General features: G+C 41.7%; 2 protein-coding genes and 1 long non-coding RNA gene across 3 annotated transcripts; 1 reads left to right on the top strand and 2 right to left on the bottom strand.

Annotated features, from left to right (window-relative positions):
* Positions 1-1546: 1546 nt before the first annotated feature.
* Positions 1547-4697, top strand: LOC123115220 (proteasome subunit alpha type-6-like). The gene is made up of 7 exons (XM_044536445.1): positions 1547-1627; positions 1742-1836; positions 2008-2100; positions 3501-3508; positions 4184-4250; positions 4527-4580; positions 4677-4697. Exons 1-7 carry the CDS (start codon positions 1552-1554, stop codon positions 4695-4697), a joined length of 414 nt encoding a protein of 137 aa, XP_044392380.1. The 5' UTR covers positions 1547-1551.
* Positions 4698-10263: 5566 nt separating this feature from the next.
* On the bottom strand, positions 10264-13520 carry LOC123115219 (U-box domain-containing protein 36). Its single transcript, XM_044536444.1, has 5 exons — positions 12993-13520; positions 12854-12898; positions 11344-11415; positions 10659-10985; positions 10264-10567 (listed from the first exon to the last, which is right to left on the bottom strand). The coding sequence occupies exons 1-5, from the start codon at positions 13518-13520 to the stop codon at positions 10406-10408; spliced, it is 1134 nt and encodes a 377-aa protein (XP_044392379.1). The 3' UTR covers positions 10264-10405.
* Positions 13521-16489: 2969 nt separating this feature from the next.
* LOC123117519 (uncharacterized) lies at positions 16490-18658 on the bottom strand. The gene is made up of 3 exons (XR_006457400.1): positions 18518-18658; positions 18255-18327; positions 16490-17398 (listed from the first exon to the last, which is right to left on the bottom strand). It is a non-coding gene; the product is annotated as an uncharacterized lncRNA (long non-coding RNA).
* Positions 18659-21741: the final 3083 nt, after the last annotated feature.

The raw sequence follows: 21741 nt of genomic DNA, 5'->3' as shown, positions 1-21741 counted from the left end.
AGGTACTTATGTACCTAGAAATGATTTTTGGAAAAAATAAAGAGCAAACTATGAGGCAGCTGCAGTTCAAATTTGACCCGTTTCCAGCTGAATCGGCGGGAATTTGTCTTTTTCACGAGAGGTGGATCAAAATTTTTTACACCCAACCATTTTGTCAATTGTGCATTATATATGGCCTAGTATTTTAGAAAAATGATTTGGTCCAATTTTGCAACAATTATTTGGTAGTTCCTTCACAAAAAAACCTCCTTTCGGGCACTCGAAAAATGGAAAATGGTTTTTTCGTCCAACGAAAATGAAAACTTCCTTAGGCAACATTGTTTGTCATTCCAATATGCACCCTTGTGCACAATATGAGATCATTTGAACAAACTATGCCACGAATGTGGCCATAAGATTGATCATTTGGCTTGAAAGCCATGAATCTTCAGAGATGATAGCTCATTTCTGAGAACACTTTTTTAAAATAATTGCCGTATTACAAGTTTGTTATTTTTCCTGGGAACTGGGCCACATATAATGACACAATGCGAAGGTTTCCCAATTTTTTGATTTTTTTTGAATTTTTTATGGCCGTTTCAAAATACGGTCAAAACGGCGGGAATGACCGTTCCTAGCTAGTGGTTGAATCTTGGAACTTTTTTAGTGTTTCTATGATTAAATAGATACTTATGTACCTAGAAATGATTTTTGAAAAAAAATAAAGAGCAAACTATGAGGCAGCTGCAGTTCAAATTTGACCCGCTTTCAGTTAAACCGGCGGAAATTTGTCTTTTTCACGAGAGGTGGATCAAAGCTTTTGACACCCAACCATTTGTTCAATTGTATATTAAATATGGACTAGTATTTTATAAAATTTATTTGGTCCAATTTTGCAACAAATATTTGGTAGGTTCTTCACAAAAAAATCATTTTTGCCACTCGAAAAATGATTAAAAATAGCTAGAAAGATCAGAAATGCATACAAATTGGTCCTTATCCATAAAATGTGGTCTAAGTCTAGTGAAAATTTGTGTGGTGCTCTTTTGCAATTTTTTTGATAGCTACTTCACAAAATCCCTTTGTTTTTAGTACTTGAAAACTATTTGAAGTCACTGATTTTCCGAACCAATCAGAACTCTTCTCACGGATTGATGACATGGCATCCATCCATCCATCCATCTCTCCATCCCACATCCATCCATCCATCCATCCATCCATCTTTCTAGCCAAAACCCTAGCTCAGATCCATCCCCCCGTCACACCCTTCTCCCTCCCATCTCCTCGCCGCCGCCCCCCTCCCGATCCACTCCTCTCCCCGCCTCATCCCTCCCACAGCTCGCCGCCGACGGCCTCTCCTCTCCCATTCGCTTCCGTCCAACGCGCCGCCGCCTCCTCCTGATCCAGATCCTAACACAACCCGCCCTCTCCCTCCCTCAGATCTTGATCCGCCGTCGCCCCCACCACCACCATCGACGACCCTCATCGTAGACGAGATCGCCGCGTCTCCTCCTCCCCTCTCCCGCGTCCCATCCTGCACCCTCGGCCGTGACCAATCCTGCACCCTTCAAGATGAGCCGCGGATCGGGCGCGGGCTACGACCGCCACATCACCATCTTCTCCCCCGAGGGCCGCCTCTACCAAGTCGGTGCGTGCCTCCCCAAACCCTAGCTTCCCTCCCCTTCCTCCCCCCTAGTAGATCTGTGCAGGCGCCTGGCCCTCGATTCATGCGGCGTCTGATCCGTCCGTCTGGTGTGCGCAGAGTACGCGTTCAAGGCGGTCAAGTCGGCGGGGGTCACCTCGATCGGCGTCCGCGGCAAGGACTCCGTCTGCGTCGTCACCCAGAAGAAAGTCCCGGTGAGTCGTCCCCTTCCCTCGTCGATTCCAGCTCTCGCGCTGCCGTTGCTGGCTCGAAGAACTTGCGAATTCGACCGCGTCCAATTTGTTAACCGTCGATACCTGCGAGGTTTACCTGTAGATACCTGAAAGGCTGATTTTTTTGTCCCTGTGATGTGGTTCTGGTTGCAGGACAAGTTGCTGGATGACACCAGCATCACGCACCTGTTCTCCATTACCAAGTACACCGGCTTGCTTGCCACTGGCCTCACAGGTTTGGTCACTGTGCTTTGTTTTAGTACAATTTGTAATCAGATTTGTTACCGCTTATGAATATGGCGATGTTCATGACTGATGGATGTGGCTGGGGGTTGAGGTATACAGTGCTATAGAATGCCATCTAGGATATCTGTTAATAAGCCACTTGGTCAGTTAGTTTCTTTTAGTACATATACCATGAATCCAAGTTTGATGCGTATTGCCATGTCTCTTTATATTTATAAGTTGAATCCAGCACTAACATGTGAACAACACTTGCACTGGCTTATGTATTTACACATAAGGAGTTAAACTACATGTCTGCTATTGCAGGGCAGATTAGATGTATACCATTAGTTTCTTTGTTGATTTACTGATAAGTTACCATCCGATCCGCTGACAACATGTTTGTGTTATTGTGGTGCTGGTTTGACTCACTGTCATCTAACAATTTGTTCTTTCTGTATGCAACTCGCCATAAGAAGGCTGTGAAGATCTTCCCCCGCCCTACCTCTGGACCTCTTCGCCCAATCGTGCAATGCCAGACCCGCAAGTACAACATGAAGGCCAGGGCTGGCAGGGGCCTACTGCTGCTGCTGGGTAGAGTCCGGCCACGCTACTGCTAGGTATGATTCCCACCTCCTCCGAACCCCCTTGTACTGCAGGTCTTCATGTGCATGTTTGGAGTCCTATTTTTATGTTGAGGAACGCGGGCTGCTCTTACCAGGGCAAACACACGCGCCTTCATGTCTTATTTGTGATATATAAATCATTTGGAACAAATCATTTTCATGAATTTGGTCGAGTTCCTCGTATACTGTACATTTTGACAGCATATGTCCTCACAAAAGAGAAAGGAAACAATAATATTGCATAAGTCTCTGCATTTCAGTTCCATACTTTTGAGCTCAGCAAGCTAAACTTGTTTCAAACATTTGTATATGTAGCAATGTTTGGACAGTTGAGTTTCAGTTTGGACAGCATTTGACGCACATGTATTGGGGTATTTGGTTTACTTCTATTTGTATGTGCATTTCTTAAATTGAAAATAAAATTAGTTGGGTATTCAATTCCTACGAACCAATCTGCAACATTTTTTATTCAACATGTACTCCATCAGCAACTTAAATTTGTCTGTTTCATTTATCAAAATTTTAGAGGCTTGATAGATATTAATGTCACCCTGCTGTTACAACTACAGATTGTCTTTTGCCCCGAAAGTGTTTATATATGTGGGTCTTTGTTCATTTTTTCCATGAAAATTCAGTAGCTTGTACGCTGTAGTTCTGTTCATTTTTTTTGAGAAAAAAGGGTGCGCCTCCTCGTTTCATTTCATCAAATGGAACTGCCATTATGTAGGTGAAGTTATATTACAGCTATATGCTTTGTAGCTTGCTGTTCCTGATCCATGCTCCTATATGTATTAGGCGATCAGGTAGGTGAAGTTAGAGCTGTTCCTGGCATGCATGAGGGGAAGGGCGAACAGCTGGCTCGATTTGTTGACGCTTTTATTGCTTTACTAGGTACCAATACAATTCTTCCACTAGTGAAATAAATGTCTGAATTCAATAGTGAAATAAATGTCCTTAGCTACCTAGCTAGCTTCCCTCCCTCCCTGCACACACCTAGCTAGCTAATTACACTAGTGGTGTTCAGAAACAACTTCACTCTGAATTACCAGGAGTTAATGTGAGTTGATTAACACATTGCATCTTACCTTGTATGCTGAATTTAAATTGGCTGTCACTATATACTTAGGAGGTAGTGACATAACAGTATATGCATGTGCAGATTTATACATTGTTAAAATGGAGGCTTGGGAAGAACTATTTTCTTTGTAGTAATAAGTCAAGAGTTGTTTGTTGCTTCAGTAGGGTGTCATACATTATAATCATCAGCTCATGTCGTCTGGGATCAAACATAGCTTTGAATTTACAAGAGTAGAGATTTATGTGAGAAGTACAAACCATGTTCTATTTTAACTAGTACAAAAATTATGCCCCTGCTATAGTGATACATTCTGTACTGCACTGTTGCTTCTGTTTGCTTGCTTTGATTACCTCTCTAAGGCAGCTTCGTTTTGTTCTTCTTCTTCATGTGCTACTTGCAGCATCAAGGGGATCTTCGACCGCTACCAGCAGGCCATTGGGACCAGCCTGTGGATCGAGCAGTATGAGGTTGGCTGCTGCTTCTCTATCTTGCCTCCATCCATCTTTGTTTGGCAAGTGATTATAATGTATTGTGTAGTTGTTGTTTCAAACTGTTTTGCCACAAGTACCATAATTTGCATTGAAGATATTGTATTCTGTTGCTGTATCATTGTTTAATAAAACCACAGCATGATGCTCACATGAGATATCCACATGTTCATGTGCTGTTTGATTCAAGCTTACTCTTGTTATAATGTATTCTGTTACTGTTTCGCTACAAGCTGTGTGTTGATTTGATAACAGGAGTTCCCTTGTCCTGGTCCTATACTGCATTTTGACTCCTATGTTTCTGTGCGCGTGTGTTTAATTGATGTTGTTTCAACTTTGAACTGCTTCTGCATATGGCCTATACTACAATTGAGATTTAAATTTGTGGTTGTTCCTCTTTTACAGATGCTCAAGTGTGAAGTGTGAAGCAAGTGTGAAGCCGTGAAGTGTGAAGCCGTCAAGTTCTACTTAGTAAAGAGTAGCATATTGTAGCATATATGTGTTGTAAAGATTGTAATAGATTTATTTAGTGGTATATTTGATGAAATTTATGTGTTCTTTTTGATTATGTATGTGATCTGAAAACTTGTGAAATGGAAACTTGACCAATGAGTCCTATTTATGAAAATAATCTGTCAAATTTGTACATTTCTGACATGTGGGACCAATTTGAGAGATGATCATGACAAGTGGGACCCATTTGACTAGTGGGACCAGCTTGAATATATAATGGCTGAAAATAGAAAAGCAATAAATAATAAAAGGCCATGGGCCAACAATAAAAAAGGCTACAACGTTGGGCTAGGCCCATGAAATTGACCAAAAATTGACACGAAAAAAAATATAGAAAGGCTGAATTAATGGGCTCGACCCATGTAGAAAACCGAATTGGATCGGGCTGAATCTTGTGCCACATCAGCTTGCCACGCTAGATGCCTACGTGGCTTGGGGAGGTTGCTAGTGACCAAAACGCCACAGTAGGAATATTTTGGTCGTAAACGTTTTTGACCATTCCAGAAGAAAGGTCGCTATAGTCAGTTTACGACGGCCAGCTTTTGACCTTCTGTTTTTGGTCAAAAAAGGTCATAAATGGAAATTTGTGACCTTTCAGTGACCAATAGTGGTGGTCATAAGTTGACATATTTCTTGTAGTGCACATATACTCCCCCCGTCCCTAAATTCTTGTCTTAGATTTATCTAGATACAGATGTATCTAACACTAAAATGTGAATAGATACATCCGTATGTACACAAATCTAAGACAAGAATTTTGGGACGGAGGGACCGGAGTGTATTTTTTTGTCACATATAGGCAATGAAATATGACAAGAACTATATATACTGCCATTCCTACTACTAAGTGAGTTCACTTCATGTTCTTCCGGACCTTTGTGATGTGCTCCATCTTATTTTGTTTTATTTTTTCAAAACGGGCAAAAGATTTACCACGTATATTAATTAAGAGAGAATAGAGTTTGTGTTACAAACGACATCCCTTAAAGTTACAAGGAAGAGTCACTCACCCGGCATGATGGACCCTAGTTTCTTAGCTCCGGTGGCGACCCAAAACGATGCCTCCCGTTTGATGTTCTCGAGAATAACCGTAGGCGGGGCGGCCTTGTTGTGGAAGACGTGTGCGTTTCTCTCATTCCAGATCGTCCACGTGGTGAGCATGGCGCACGAGGCCATGGCCTTCCGGTTTGGGATGGAAGCATCGGTCAACCCAAGCCACCAATCTAAGGTGGAATGCCTCAGGGGCCAAGTGGAGGCATCAACATGAATGAGTTATAGCCACGCCTTGATCAAGCCCCATAGTCGAATGGTGAACCGGCATTTGAAGAAGAGACAATCAACCGATTCATTCTCATGCATGCATAAGGGGCACGAGCCAAAGTCTGGCCAACCGCACTTGGCCAATCTATCCACGGTCCAGACTATTTTGGATGACCAGCCAAGCAAAGAACTTGACCTTGGGTGGAGCCCAGATTTTCCACACTGCATGCTTCAAAGGGGAGCAAATGAGGCTAAGAAACTGTGCTTTGTAGACGGACTTTGTCGCGTAGAGGCCATCAGTAGAGTGCTTTCAAACAATGTCGTCGTCAATATGCACGCCATATTACACTCTTCTCACTCCTACAAGTACCCTCTAACACACTCGTTCCGGAAAATGGCACCGGACACACGCTCACCGCTCAGAGGACAAATTTGTTCGTTCTTGTCAAACCAATCCTTGAGGAACCGTCGGTCAAACATCTAAAGCATGCCCATCATTATTGCACTACTAAAAAACAATTATATGCAGCTGAAACTTCAAGCACAAAGAGTTACCTTCCCCGTGGCAATTGTCACCGGGTCAATCATAAGTTCGCCGGACAATGGACAAGTAAGATATTATGGAATATCACAATCCTAGGTACACTCCTGTGAAAGCTTCACATCCCTTAGCTTATCCATTGCAAGCATGAATAAGGGGGTAGGCTTGCGCCCACCCGCTCGTTGACTATCATGCATCGCTCTCGAATGATTACGGGCAGCAAGCTTCTCTTGCTCACGCAACCCTCACAGTCTCCTGACAACTCTTACATCACTCCACTCTATTTTTGGGGATGAGGAGGAATTATCTCCACAAAATTCAGCGTATAAAGGGTACGGAATTTCCTACAGAGGTTTTGAACAAACAAATATCTCTTAGTAAGTTGTGATGTCAAAAAGAAGAAGAAGTTCTTAGTAAGTTGCACTGCAACTTTAAGCCACTCATGGGTCAAGTCTCATACTTAGTATATTAAAAGTTTACATATGACCAAGATGATGAAAACAATCAAAGAATATCACAAACTGCTATCAACCTACAAATCCGAGTACAAGTATGGCAATTCGAACTACTACAAATAGCAAGTAGTGCAAGTTATCGTACCAATTTTTTAGGTTATCAAACTTAGTCGACTATTCTACTCATATGTGAAGTTTTGTGAAGAAATGACACATGTAGTATTCTTAGCAAAGAAAATAAAATCGACATCCAAATAACTTTCTAACACGGTCTTTTTTATACCAGTGAATTTGTTTTTAGTTTTTGCCAAGAATACCATGGATGTCATTTCTCTGTGAATTTGTTACAAAAAAATTTCAGAATTGATTCATTTTCTAGCATTTTTTGATTTTACTATTCAAAGTAGGTGCATGTCGAATCATGTTCCAATAGTCGTGTCCGAAAGAAAAACAAGAATAATAATGCAGACTTAACATATGTGGCCCATGGACCTGAGACGATAAATGCATATCTGAACATGGGTCTATATGAAGGGAGCTCCTATAGGGCGTTTCCTAAACGGCGCCCGTTGCGCCCGTTCCAGGCATCGGCGCGCAAACGGGCGCACACCCCCCGCCGCACCTTCTCGCTGCCCTGGGCCGGCCCAATAATATCATCAAAGCAAAAAATCTCCCTGCGAGAGGCAGGGATCGAACACAGGGCCGCTGGATTGAGAGTGCAGCGCCCTAACCACCAGGACAACGACACACTTGTGCTTGTAAACTTCTTTCCTTTCATTTAATCTTTACCTATGTTGTTCGCTGGTCATTTTCTGGACGTTTTTCTTCTTGTTCCTTGTTCCTTTTTCTTTTCTCATTTCCTTTTCTTTCTTTCCTTAAACATGCAAACTCTTTATCAAATTTGTGAACTTTTCAAATTCAATGAACTTTAATCAAAATCGATGAACTATGTTTCTTTTTTGCTAAGCGCGAGATTTATTTTCCAATTTGGTAACTTTATTTCATATCGATGAACTTTCTTTCAAAAATGATGAACATTTTTCAAAATTGATGAACATTTTTCAAAATTGATGAACTATTGTCAAATTTGATGAACTTTGAAAAATATTCAGTGTGTATAAAAAATGTTCATCATGTATAGAATTTTTGTTCAGCGTGCATTCAAAATGAGTTCATCGTATTTAAAAAAAATGTTCTACGTGTATTTGAATATTGTTCACCATACACAGAATTTTCGGACACGTACTGAACATTTTGTGAAAATACGTTGAACAATTTGCGAATACACATTGAACATTGTGTAATATATACTGAACAAAATTAAGAAACATACTGAACAATTGTATACTCATTGAATAACCAAAACCAAAATAGAATACACGATGAACATTATTTATATCCATTGAACATTTTAAATAATACACGATGAACATTTTTTATATCCATTGAATAACCAAAACCAATTATGTATCCTGAACATTTTTTATATCCATTGAACATTTTAAATAATGTACGATGAACATTTTTTAAACAATATGAATATATGTGTCGAACAATTTTTGAATACGCATTCAACATTTAGTAAAAACGTTTTTCAAATTGATGAACGTTTTTCAAATTCAATGGACTTTCGTTGAATAGGAGCAACGTTTTTTGCATGTTCACAAACTTTTTTCCGAAATCTGTGAAGTTTCAATTATTTTTAAAAGAAAATCATGTATGGGATGGTAGTTTTTAAAGTGTCGGAGCTGCATTCTATCACTAGTAACGACATGCCGTAGGAGTTAGCCGAACGCTGTAGGTAGCGAAGGGCACGAGTTCGATTCCTAACGAGAGCGTAATTTTTTGAATTCTATTCGACATTCAGCTTTCAACTGGGCTTCGAAACCGCAGCCCACTAACCATCCCTGTAGGCGCCAGGTATGGTAACCGGCGCAGAAGGCGCCGGTTAGGAGCTCCCCTCCTATATGGCGACCTGTGCGCCCGATGAAGCGGAAACGCACACCCCCACGCGCCCTGTTGGGCTGGCCCATCTGCGGGTTGGGACGCCCCCTATTATTTTCGTTCTTTTTATTTTTACAATTTCTGTTTTTCTGTTTTCCCTTCATAAAAATAATTCAGGATTTAAAAAAGTCCAACTTTCTAAATAATTGCAGATTTTCAAAATAATGTTCAAGAAATCTTAAAATGATCATGAATTTAGAAAAAAAATTCATGATTTTAAAAAACTGTTTGAGAAATCCTAAAATGTTCGCACATGAAAAAAAGTTGAATATCAAAAAATGTCAGATATTCAAAATATGTTCACAATATTTTAAAATGTTCATACATTCAAGAAAGTTCATGATTAGAATTTTTTCCCGTATTTAAATAATGTTCATGATTTTTTCCATATGTTGACAAAGAACAAAATAAATGCTTTGGAATTTCAATAATTGTTCACAAAAATTCAAAAAAACTTCCTCGTCCAGTCAACAAATTGGCATGTCATGTACATTATTTTTTGAATTCTATTCGACATTCAGCTTTCAACTGGGCTTCGAAACAGCAGCCCACTAACCATCCCTGTAGGCGCCAGGTATGGTAACCGGCGCAGAAGGCGCCGGTTAGGAGCTCCCCTCCTATATGGCGACCTGTGCGCCCGATGAAGCGGAAACGCACACCCCCACGCGCCCTGTTGGGCTGGCCCATCTGCGGGTTGGGACGCCCCCTATTATTTTCGTTCTTTTTATTTTTACAATTTCTGTTTTTCTGTTTTCCCTTCATAAAAATAATTCAGGATTTAAAAAAGTCCAACTTTCTAAATAATTGCAGATTTTCAAAATAATGTTCAAGAAATCTTAAAATGATCATGAATTTAGAAAAAAAATTCATGATTTTAAAAAACTGTTTGAGAAATCCTAAAATGTTCGCACATGAAAAAAAAGTTGAATATCAAAAAATGTCAGATATTCAAAATATGTTCACAATATTTTAAAATGTTCATACATTCAAGAAAGTTCATGATTAGAATTTTTTCCCGTATTTAAATAATGTTCATGATTTTTTCCATATGTTGACAAAGAACAAAATAAATGCTTTGGAATTTCAATAATTGTTCACAAAAATTCAAAAAAACTTCCTCGTCCAGTCAACAAATTGGCATGTCATGTAGGATTAGCTATCATCTTATCTTACGCACTAAAGATATCTTACGCACTAAAGATTGTGAAATTAGGTCACAAGAGACTGTAATGATCTGTTTATATTTCCAGTAAAAGATAAAAAGTAGCAGCAGTGTAATTTGGGAAGCACACAAGACATATATATATACAGGCCGTGAAATATGACGAACTATACTGTCGTTCCTACTACTTCATGTTCTTTCAGACCTTCGTGATCTGCTCCATCTTGGATTCTTCCCACTCGCGCAAGTACCCTCGGATACGCTCGTTCCGGACAATGGCACCTGAAACAGGCTCGCCGGTCACAGGACAGATATGCCCGTTCTTCTCAAACCAATCCTTGAGGTACTGTCGGTCAAATGTCTAAAACAAATTAAAACATACCCATCATTAGTTCACTACTAAAAAACAATTATATGCAGCTAAAACTTCGAGCACACACTAAGAGAATTACCTTCCCCGTGGCAATTGTCACCGGGTCAATCATAAGCTCGCCCGATAGTGGACAAGTAAGATATTCTGGAGTATCACAATCCCTGGTACACTCCTCTACAAGCTCGGCATCCCTAAGGTTATCCATTGCAAGCCTGAATAGGGTGCTAGGCTTGCGCCCGCCCGCTCGCTGACTATCACGCAACGCTCTGAAATGATTGCGAGCAGCAAGCCTCTCTTGGAGACGCAGCCCTCGCAGTCTTCTCACAATTCTTACGTCAGTCCATTCCCTTCTTTGTGACGAGTAAGAATCTCCACAAAATTCAGCATGCAAAGGGTACGGGACTCCCTGCGCGGTGGTTTTCATCAAAAGAATTGTTCTTAGTAAGTTGCATTAATGTTGAAGCCAACCATGAATTAAACCACTGCTGATATGATTTATTAGCAAACTGCATTCAAAGAAGCAATATATGAGTATTGTATCAATGGAAAACAGTAGGAGAATTCGAGAATATAATCATTGGGTTGGAGATCACATGTTTTGACACTCCAGAAACAGCATGTCTAAATTTACGAATTACACTCCAGAAACAGTTTTGACACTCCAGTCTATTTGATTATTTTAGAACACAAACAACTATTTCATATGATGAAACTAAATACGAAATGTAAATCATAAACCTAAAGTGGCTTGAGTATGAACTTACATCATCATCATTATCAGACCATTTTACCGCAACCTCATCATTGAGCCACTGCTTGTATGACTGATTTACAGACTGCAATCAAAGGAGCAAACTATGGTTACTGGGTCAATCTAAACCATGAGAGAATTTCAGAACAAATAGATTATTTTTATTGATCATGGCTACTATACTAATGATCGACAAAAGGACAGATTTATCAGGCAGGAGTGCTGGTAACTACGTAATACAGCTTAAAGTTAAAACATGAATGTAAGCATCTGTTTGTCTGTTTCATTGTAAGCAGTGGGAGAAAGTATTATTATTGGAAAGAAATGGTGACACAAAGATACATGGCATAAACAGAAACATATAAAAATAAGATAAAAGTTCTTTGTTTTCTTATCCCAAGTTTCTACTCTTGAGAAACAATACGTCATAGTGCGCCAGCAACTACTAATTAATATAAAGATACAACCGTACAAAACTACTGTAGTTTTATGATTTACAGTTTTGGCACAAGGGAACTATGCATGCTATTTAACAGTTTAACAATATCACAATGCAGTTTTTGCCTTTTGGGCAGGACATCAGTTATGAAGAACAAATTTGAAACATGCAGCAGAAAATCAAGGGTAATCTACTGATCATTTAGTGTAACATGAAGCAACGGTGAGAGATTGTCAGTTACATATCCAGAAGCTAACAACACCAGCATAATTATCTAATTATTATTGCTAAAGAGGTAAAGATAGACCAATAAATTTGATTTCATGGAACTGTCAAAAATGATGAAAGAGCAGTAAAGGTTCAGTTAATTTGATTGAATGCGACTGTTAAACATGCATACTTATGTTCTGGACTTGCACTAAACGGAACATTCACTCAAATTCTTGTTATTCTTAAACAAAAGCAATAAGCCTGACCGAAATAGCACAAGATATTTTCCACTGGCATGAACCTACAAATTATTGACTTGCAGCAAAAGTGCAAAACATGCTATCATACCAAATAGAAGAATCAACTAGCACAAGCCTGGACACCTAAATCTTGAACAACTTCGAATAATCACAACAAGATCCTTGCCTGCCTCTAAATGTGATAACGCACCGCAAGAAGAACTCGAGTAATTATCAGGAAATGCCTAATCGTCAAACTGGCCCCAACATTTTCCTGAGATTCCGTTTCTACTACCAACATTTTCAGGAAATGCCTACTCGAGTAACAAATTTTTCACTTGCAGCAAAAGTGTGAAATCGTGCTATAATACCAAATACAGTAGAATAATCAATTAGCACAAGCCTGGACATCTAAATTTTGAACAGTTTCGAATTAGATCCTTGCCTGCCTCTAAATCTGACAACACACCGCAAGAAGAACTCGAGTAATTATCAGGAAATGCCTAATCGTCAAACTGTCGCCAACATTTGCGAGATTCCACATTCTAACTCATCCCCAACCCCAAGATTTTCACAGATTTAGAGATCACAATTCGACATTCCGAGCAAGCAAGAAGATCAGATTCATGCCATACCTGCTCCTTCCTATGCATCGCCTCTTCCGCACGGAACGAGTTGAACTGCTCACGAGGAAACCAAGAAACGCTCAAGAACGCACTCCAGAGACTCCAAGAACTCCAAGAAACAACAACAGCACGTCACAGAGGACATTACCTGCTGTTCCCGTCGGCTCTTCTCCTTATCGACCGCCGCCTGCTCTTTCACCAGCCGCTGCGTGGACACCAACTTGGGGCCGAACGGATGCGCCGCCGCGTTGGGCACCTCCCTCGTCTCCGTCGCCGCGGGGTCGCTCCACGTCACCCGCGCCTTGCTGCCGCCCGCCGCGGTGCTCGACTCCCTGCCTCCGAAGGCCCCGGCTCTGAATGCGGCGGCGTAGTTGAGGGAGGGGGTGGAGGAGCTGCTGCTGCCCGCGGAGCTCGGAGGAGAAGGAATGGCCTTGGGCGGCAGCGTCCCCTTGCCCTTCCGGTCGGCCCCCGCCGCGGCGGAGCTCGACCCATCGGCGCCGCCTCCGGCCTGCTCGCGGCGGCGTCGCTCGAGGTGGAGGGGCGTCGCGCGGGGAGGTGGCGGCACAGCAGCGCTCGGGGCCCCATTGGAGGAGGCGTTGGACTTGCAGCGCCCGTGGGCCGTTTCTTGGATGTGGTCGTCCTCGACCGGTTCCGCTCCTGAACCGGGCGGTTCCATCGCGGCGGGAGAAACTTGGAGGACTCGCGTGGCAATTCCGCCAATTCTCGAGGGTGTGGAGAAGAAACGGGTGCAGGGTGCGGGATGGAAAAGGGGAGAAGGTTTGACGGCTATTTATTTGTGAACCCTGAGGGCGGTTTGGTCCTTGGGAAGTTCTCTTTTTGCAAACAACTCTACACTGAACCACACATTAGTACAGGTTACGCACACACACTTGCCCCCATTTGCATATGGTAAACGTTTGGAGCCGGCAGACCGGCCGAACTTTCGGCCGGTTCCCACGCCAGGCTGGCTCACGCGCCCGTGAAACAACCGTCTCGCGCGAGACGCGTATGCATAATAGGGCCCACGCATGAAACAACTCACCGCTGGCCACACAAACCTTATCCCCACCGTCGTCCTCTCTCTGAGTCTAAAATACCAGCGCTGGCGACTGCACTTTTGAGGACGCCGGAGCTGATGCAAGCGGGAGCTGCGTCCATGGAAGTGGAACTGCATCCTCTTCTTCCCCGACGTCCGGAGCGGCGAGCTGCAACCATGGACGGCAGGAGCTGCAACCCGTTTTCATGGGAGCTACAACGGGCGTCCATGGGAGCTGCGGCCGAAACTCGAGCTGCAACCATGGATGGCGGGGAGCTGCAATCGGCCTCCGGGGGAGCTGCATGCGGTGAACGGTGACTTTTCTTTTCACTGGAACACGAGTGCTACAACCGTTTTTCTTTCTTGCTGGTATCGGCGGCGAATTTTGCTACATTCATTCACGGCCGAGCCGCGTCCCGTGACGACGGCGACCTATTTTTGCTACAACCGTTGTAGTTTTTGCTACGTCCGTGGATGATTTTTGCTACTTCCGTGGATGATTTTTGCTACATCCTTTTTTCATGGTGAACCTGTAGGCTCGACGACGGCGACCTATTTTTGCTACAACCGTTGTAATTTTTGCTACGTCCGTTGATGGTTTGTGCTACATCCCTTTTTTCATGATGAACCTGCAGGCTCGACGGCGGCGACCTATTTTTTTGCTACAACCTCTGTACTCTTTTCTACGCCTGTCGAGAATTTTGGCTACATCCTTTTTTCACCGTGGACCTGCAGGCTCGACGGCGATTAGCGGTGGGTGGGGGTGGCTGGCGAGCACGGGCGGCGCAGGGTTGACCGGCGAGCACGAGCGCGGCCGGCGAGTCAGGCGCGAGCGCGGGCGGCCGGCGAGTCAGGCGCGAGCGCGGGCGGCCGGCGAGTCAAGCGCGAGCGCGGGCGGCTCGGGTGTGGCCGGCAAGCACGGGCGAAGAGAGCATGAAAGGTCCGATCCAACGGCTGTATATACGCGAATCGGATGGCTGCGTGCTGACCGGCCCAAATTTGGGCCGGTGCGCCGGCGCCTATTGGTGCCCTTTGCATATACAACCGATAAGAAAGAGATTTTTTTTTACAAGAGAGGTGAACGGGGACACGCGACCAATCCAGCTACCAAGGGTGGGATCCGTGTCAAGTCACACAACGTAGGTTGCGTCCGCGTACTACATGAGCACCGACGTAGCCATCGGAGGGCGCCTCCGCTAAACAGAACCTGGTTTGTCACCGGCAAGCCGGAGTTCTGGTTGCCACCGCTAGGAGCCGAGACCACGGAATCTCCTTCATGCCTTGGATCCACCCCTTGTGATTGTTTACTAACGTAGAGATCGACAGAAAATAAACGCTACCAAAAAGAGGGCAACAACCAAGACAAAAGATAAATAAGATGGTAAAGTCTTGGTTCGCTAAAAAGTAGCAATAGTATCCATGTGAGAGTTTGTCGGCTTTGAGAACATCGTGATGAGAGTAGGGATATGATGAGCCGCCTTCCCAATTCGCTTGTTTTTTTTATTGTAGGGGTGGTATCCATGCTATTATTTCAAGGGGTCAGATAGCTATGTTTTAGAAACTTGTTGCGGAAGGGAATGTGTACTATCTGCAATATCTTGAGATTTCTCCTGCAATGAAGCAGTACAGGACGACATCACATAGGTCTGAGATGAGGTTCACTGCATGGACCACGGTTGGGAGGGTAGATCCTGTACCTGACGGGTTACCGGTCTACGTGTATAAGCTATGTTCTCTTAAGGATATAGCTGGCACTATCATTGGCAAAACTTATCTGGCAGGTAATCTTCAAGTGCGTGTGCATTTGCGATCTTCTATATCATATGCAATTCGATATGTTGGTATTTTAATTGAACATTTTGTTTGCTTGTTTGTCGAAAGAGATATAGATGTGGTGGCACTTGTGAATGGCACGTCTGAGATAATAGAGGTATCCCTTATGGGGAAGGCCACTATAAAGAGGAATTTATGTGTGAAAGACGGGAGGTTTGTTGGTTCTTTTACTTGAACTAGTAAGCTTGCACGTGCAACGCACGTCTCTGCTAATGCTCTTTTAAAAGATACATCCACTCCCAATCAAATACACCTTGTGTGCATGTCTCATACTACCTTATACTTATAGTTGTTGATGGTAATATAAGATGACACACAAAAGAAACAGCGAAGGTAACATTCATCATATAGACCTGAAACCATGTTTTCAGGCCCTTACATCTAGCAAGAGATAGTTTCAAAGTTGTTGAACCTCATTTTTTCATAACTTATCTCCATATAAATAGAGACCATTGATGGTGCTTTCAAAAACTCTAAACATTTTGGTTTATCACAAACTACATAAAATAGATATGTGTGAACACCATGTATTTTGGAATCAATGTTGCAACTTGCAAATTATACTTTTTCTCCCCGAGAGAATTTACAAAGGTATGCATCAATGTTTGATTCTGCAATGTCAGATGCCAAGAAAGCACTCATACATTTTCAAGGCAATATTATTTCAAATCAAATGTCATGCACATTGCCTGCCTTCTTTTACCCTGGAGATGAATTCATCCAGATAATCTTGTAGACCATCCATAACATTGTTTTGCTTGCAATTCCATTATGTACAAGTACAACACCCTTCAACAGGGTGCACATGCACAGAAAAAGAAGTAAAAGAGACAAGTTGGGAGTTGTACATTACTAACTAAAAATGATCTTTTATCCATTTTCTTAAAAGATTCAATTATTGTTGATTCTTCTTGGTAAGTAAAAGTAAGTAGGAAGACAAGATTTTGGTGAAAGGTTTTCTTTCTTGTTCTCTCTCCCTGTGAACTGTAGGAGTGATAAAAATGGTTTCTTTTCCTTTAAGCGGTAAAATTTTAATTGAGAACACAAGCGAAAATATTTTAATTTAGAACATATAAATAATGATACTGTTTGCTTTGGGCAAAAAGATTGTGAAGTATTGGTTGAGCCAAGGTATGTATTTCATTTCAATGGTTCCATGAATGATAGAAGCAAAAATCTCTCATTAATTGATGGTCGGACTTCTTAGATTCAGGTAAACTGAAAAGACAAAAAAACAATCAAGAGAACACAATATTTACTATTTTGCAAAAGAAAGAACATCAATTTTGTTCACATTTAATGAGAGCAATCTCCAGTTCTGCTCTCTTAAGTGCTTAAAAGGCAGTGAGACATGTGTGAATGAAAAATATACATACATAGTAGATATAAACTTTAACCATTGGCTATGTTTGTTCACTTATATGATCACAAAAAGTAAACGTATCCTGTTGTTCATAAATAAAGCAAAACATATCATGTGTCAAAGTATATACTAATTATGAAATAAATGTCAATCATGTAATCAGATATGATAAGCACACAAGCAAACATAAATGGAATGACATGGCATGAAATCTCTAGCCAGGTTTTCTTTTTAATGCCCGGAACAAGAATCTGGCTGGTCTCTTTCAATTGTACCTCCAACTTTGTTCGGTGACAGCGATGTGGAGTTTGGACAAGATTCCCTGGGAGCATAAGAGAAGCCGTGAAGAAATGATTTTTACCTATGAAGTAGTTCGAACATGCTCCTATTGATCAGTACTAAGATGAAGCCCTGCTACTTGGTGTTGCTGCCTAAAAGGACACCTAAAATGATCATCGAGAACATTCTATTGATCCTTTTATTTTCTGGAATGACATCAAGAAGTAACTTCCTGGAAAGGTATGACAGTTCTAGTACTTAGAAATCTATTATCCTTTTCATTTTCTAGGCATATATTCTATCACATACAACCTGATCCTTCTATTTTCTGTTCAAGAAAAGTGAATTCCAGTACGAATCAGATTTATCATCATGTTCTAAAAGTAAAATTGAATTTTCAACAAGCAGTATAAAGGCAAGCATGACTAAAAGTTATTTTCAAAAAAGCATGACCAGAAAAATAGGAACTGCAAACTATCTCAGAAAGATTTATCTGAATTTAAATATTTTTAGTGCGCGCTGACCTGCAACTCTATGTCAGTAAGCTTGTGCCAATTTATTTTCTAGGTGACGATCCAAAAATGTTTTCATATCGAAAGAAATACTGGAAACATAGTTTTGTTGTTAGATCCACAAAAGAGGCTTAGCTAGATCCACAAAAGAGGCTTTCTGTGTCACAAGCACTCCATCCATTTATCACTGTGAAGTGAAATAGTTGATGTACACGCTTTTTGAACTTTAAAAATTTCGTGGTTTACAAAAGATAGGATGATAAGTCAATTGATGACCAGAAAATGCTTAGAAAACGCCAAGAAAACATACCTTGCAGAGAACAGAAAATGTTGAAATTTTTTCTAAGACTATAGATAACACTATTACTGTATCAGGGAGAAATTTACCGCAGACTTGTCTCTTCCGATGCTGCCTCCAACATCCTTATATAAAACTGTAGTGGGGCTTGGACCAGATTTCCTGGGAGCAAAAGAGAAGTGAAAATAAATGTATTATAGAGGTCAATAGCTGCCCAACAATAACTTTGAAAAGGAAATTAACCAAAGTCACTTGAATTGGATTCGATCTATTTGTACACACAAACACAAGAAACCTTGCAAATTGCAGTACAACTATGATATTAATATCATCTATGATCTCCAAAAATTACCAAAAAGGAAACCTGATCAGGGTGCCCAGCTGCAACGTATCTGCAATGTTGTCTGCTGTCATCCATAATCTCTAAGAAATTTCCAAAAGTAAATATGTAAAATATACCCATCAAGCTACATGTGTAATATCACTCAAAATAAAACAAACGATAACACAATATTCATATGGATAAAATCACATCACCGTTTGAATTAAGAATGTTGTTGTCTGAGAGCGTGGAAAGTCACTGGCCTGTTGGAATCACTGAAAACCAAGCCCCAAAGAAACCAGGTTACGTACACCGATTCAAGTAACATAATAACTCACTCACATTATAAATCCCCAAAATCTGGTTGTGTACAGGTCCAAAAATTAGGAATCCTGTGTTCCAAATAAACACTGCAAAGGGTCATGATATATGAAAAATGTTCTGTACATTACAACAAATAACCATATATGAATAAGTTTTAGTTGTAAGTAATTGGAAAAATTATTAGATGATAAAATCGGAATCATTAACCATGCTATTTAGTGGGATTATGCCAATATGGAGTATCACGTCGCTCCAATGGTTCACCTACTTTCTCCACAAACAGAACATTCTACACATAGATTGGAAGAACCAAATCACTTCCATCAGAATACAACCCAAAGGTTGAAAAAACAAACCAAATCACTTTAATCAGAATGCTACCCAAAGGTTGAATCAACATAGCAGCAACTTGTGCCTTCAGAGAAAAATCGTCGAACACATACCGTGCAAGAAGTCATGTGTTCAGATGCACTTAGTGGAGATGAGGGAGACCTGATTGGCTGATTGGATGCAAATCTCCAGTCCATCCCTGTTAGGTAAGGCGATTCTGGATTTGGTCATCCCACCTCAAGGGTGGGGCGGTGCTGCAACCCGGTGAAGCGACCGCGGGGTCTTGGCGGCCGGGGCAAAGGAGAGGGGCGGCGCGAGGAGGGGCCGAAGGAAGGTTCGACCGTGTAGGGGAGGATGGCGGGCGGCTGCTCACGATCGCGGCGACTCTGGCTCTACCGCGGCGACCTGAGGAGGCTCCCCCGGCGCGCGACGGGCGGCTGCTCCGGCTCTCCCGCGGCGAAGGGCGCGACAAGGCGAAGGACATGACAGGCGGCAACCTGCGGCGGCTCCCGCGGCAAGCGACGGGCGGCGGCTCCGTCTCTCCCACGGTAAAGGGCGCGACGGGCGGCTCTCCGTCTCTCTTCATCCAACATTTCCCGCAGCGAAGGGCGGCTCTCGCATGCCGCGGGCGGCGAACGGCGTGGGAGGAGAAGGATGGGGCGAGAGGTCCTGCGGACGGGGCGAGAGATCGTGCGTACTATTTTCTTTTTTTTTCAACGGCGGGGTGGGTTACCGATCGATTAAGGGCGTGGTTGGTAGCGTTAAACACAGAATGATTAAGGGTCATTAGATCTTGATGATGGATGGGTGGGATTGTTTGGATCTGCCCCTCTCTTTCTTTTATAGTGGTAGTAGATAGATAGATTAGTGGCTTGCTAGTGTTAAACATAGAGACACCATGGACCATTAGATCTTGATGATGAATGGATGTGATTGTTTGGATCTGCCCCTCTCTTTCTTTTATAGTGGTAGTAGATGATTCTCATGGCCTTTGTTTGTATTGTCTAGGCGCTTGCTATTTTTTTGTGTGTTTTTGGGCATACGACTATCGTCGTTTTGTGGGTTTGAATGAAGGGGAGGTGGATGCTAGTGAATTGATCAGGAGGAGCCACAGGGAACTAGTGATCATGCTTGCAATGGGGTGCAGTTTTAAGATGCATGATTGTATATCTCTTATAGTCCGTGTTTTCATTTTGGTTGGATATTATGCAGTGTTTGCGTGTTCTTTGGCTGTCATGGTTTGGTGTTGTGTTTTGTTTGACTTTCTAATATGTTTTTTTGGAGGTACGCTTATGCTGACAAGGAGCTATAGGTCGAAGATTTCAATCAACCTTGCTAATTCATATGTATCTACCTTTCGTCACAAGTAATTTTTATTGTTATATCTTCAAGTGGTGTTAGTGTTTCTTGCTTTTGTGGCTTTTAATTGGATTTTTCATCGTTTGAAGGATTACCGGTATAATCTATGTTGGAGATATGCCCTAGAGGCAATCATGTATGATGATATTTCCTATGTGTTTATGAATAAAGATAGTCCTTGGACATTATCAATGATGTGTATCAGCAAGTACGTGACTTGTTTGTGGGACTATGCATTGTATGATGACTGTCTTAAAAGGTCCCTAGTCGAAAGGGCTGTGTGGACATGCAGCCGACTAGACTAGCATATGACACGGTCGATGGCTCGGTCTCACTAGCCATGGAGCACTGGATGCTAACCGGATAATATGGACTTGGAAAGGTCTGGTCGGATTCGACGTAGTCGGACCGAGTCGAGATAAGGCCCGAGTCGGACAGACCCAACTATGAGACGCAGCGATATGTCATCTGTGAGTCTCTAGTACAACATATGTTCTATTTGCCCGTGCGTTGCTCTGTGGTATAAATATTCTAGTACATTAGTCCATAATTCCATATTATATGATTGTCATGATTTAATTTTGTAATCACTTATTGACTTGCCAAAGAAAATATAGTTTATTTGGTAAGTTAATAAAAGATGAGACAATTCATGCGGTTTTTAAGGAATGTTTCATCAGGAAAGATATGATATGTTGGACGAAGGACTCTGCCTGGTAGGAAAATGAACATTATTCTTTTTTTAATTTATAAATAATAGGACAATGTCCGTGTGTTGCAATGAGATATAAATTCTAGTATGTTAGCTTGTGATTTACTTGCCCATATTAATGCGATTGTGTAAATAAATGTTTATCAAATCCTCCCCGTGATTTGACTTATGTTTTGATGAGGAGTTTGGTAAGTAAATAAATGCTGAATTGGTTCACAAGTTAAGTAAATTAAGGTGATTGATTATCATACGGGAAATGTTGGATGAAGTGGTGTTGGGAAGAAAGGTGAAACGGTAACCTTACATTCTTTTTAAGTAGACAATGCGTGTGTGTTGAAACAGGATATAAATATTCTAGTACGTTATCTTGTGATTTATTTATCTAAATAAATGCGATTGTGTAAATAAATGTTTATTAAATCCTGCTCGTGATTTCCCTTATGTTTTGGTGTGAAGTTTGGTAAATAAATTAAAGTGAAATTGATTCGGAAGGTAAGTAAATTAAGTTGATTAATTATCATATGGGGAA

Source organism: Triticum aestivum, chromosome 5B, assembly GCF_018294505.1.
Source record: "Triticum aestivum cultivar Chinese Spring chromosome 5B, IWGSC CS RefSeq v2.1, whole genome shotgun sequence".
Classification (NCBI taxonomy): domain Eukaryota; kingdom Viridiplantae; phylum Streptophyta; class Magnoliopsida; order Poales; family Poaceae; genus Triticum; species Triticum aestivum.
Note: the sequence above shows the minus strand (reverse complement) of the source record. Positions and strands in the feature narration are given on the sequence as shown.

Bases quoted from the DNA above. Each gene is read 5' to 3' on its own strand.
- LOC123115220 (XM_044536445.1), top strand. From the start codon at position 1,552: ATGAGCCGCGGATCGGGCGCGGGCTACGACCGCCACATCACCATCTTC. The intron at 1,837-2,007 runs GTGAGTCGTCCC...TTCTGGTTGCAG, and splicing joins TCACCCAGAAGAAAGTCCCG to GACAAGTTGCTGGATGACAC. The intron at 4,581-4,676 runs GTGTGTTTAATT...CCTCTTTTACAG, and splicing joins ACTCCTATGTTTCTGTGCGC to ATGCTCAAGTGTGAAGTGTG.
- LOC123115219 (XM_044536444.1), bottom strand. From the start codon at position 13,520: ATGGAACCGCCCGGTTCAGGAGCGGAACCGGTCGAGGACGACCACATC. The intron at 12,899-12,992 runs GTAATGTCCTCT...CCTCGTGAGCAG, and splicing joins AGAGCCGACGGGAACAGCAG to TTCAACTCGTTCCGTGCGGA. The intron at 10,986-11,343 runs GTAAGTTCATAC...ACCACCGCGCAG, and splicing joins GGTCTGATAATGATGATGAT to GGAGTCCCGTACCCTTTGCA.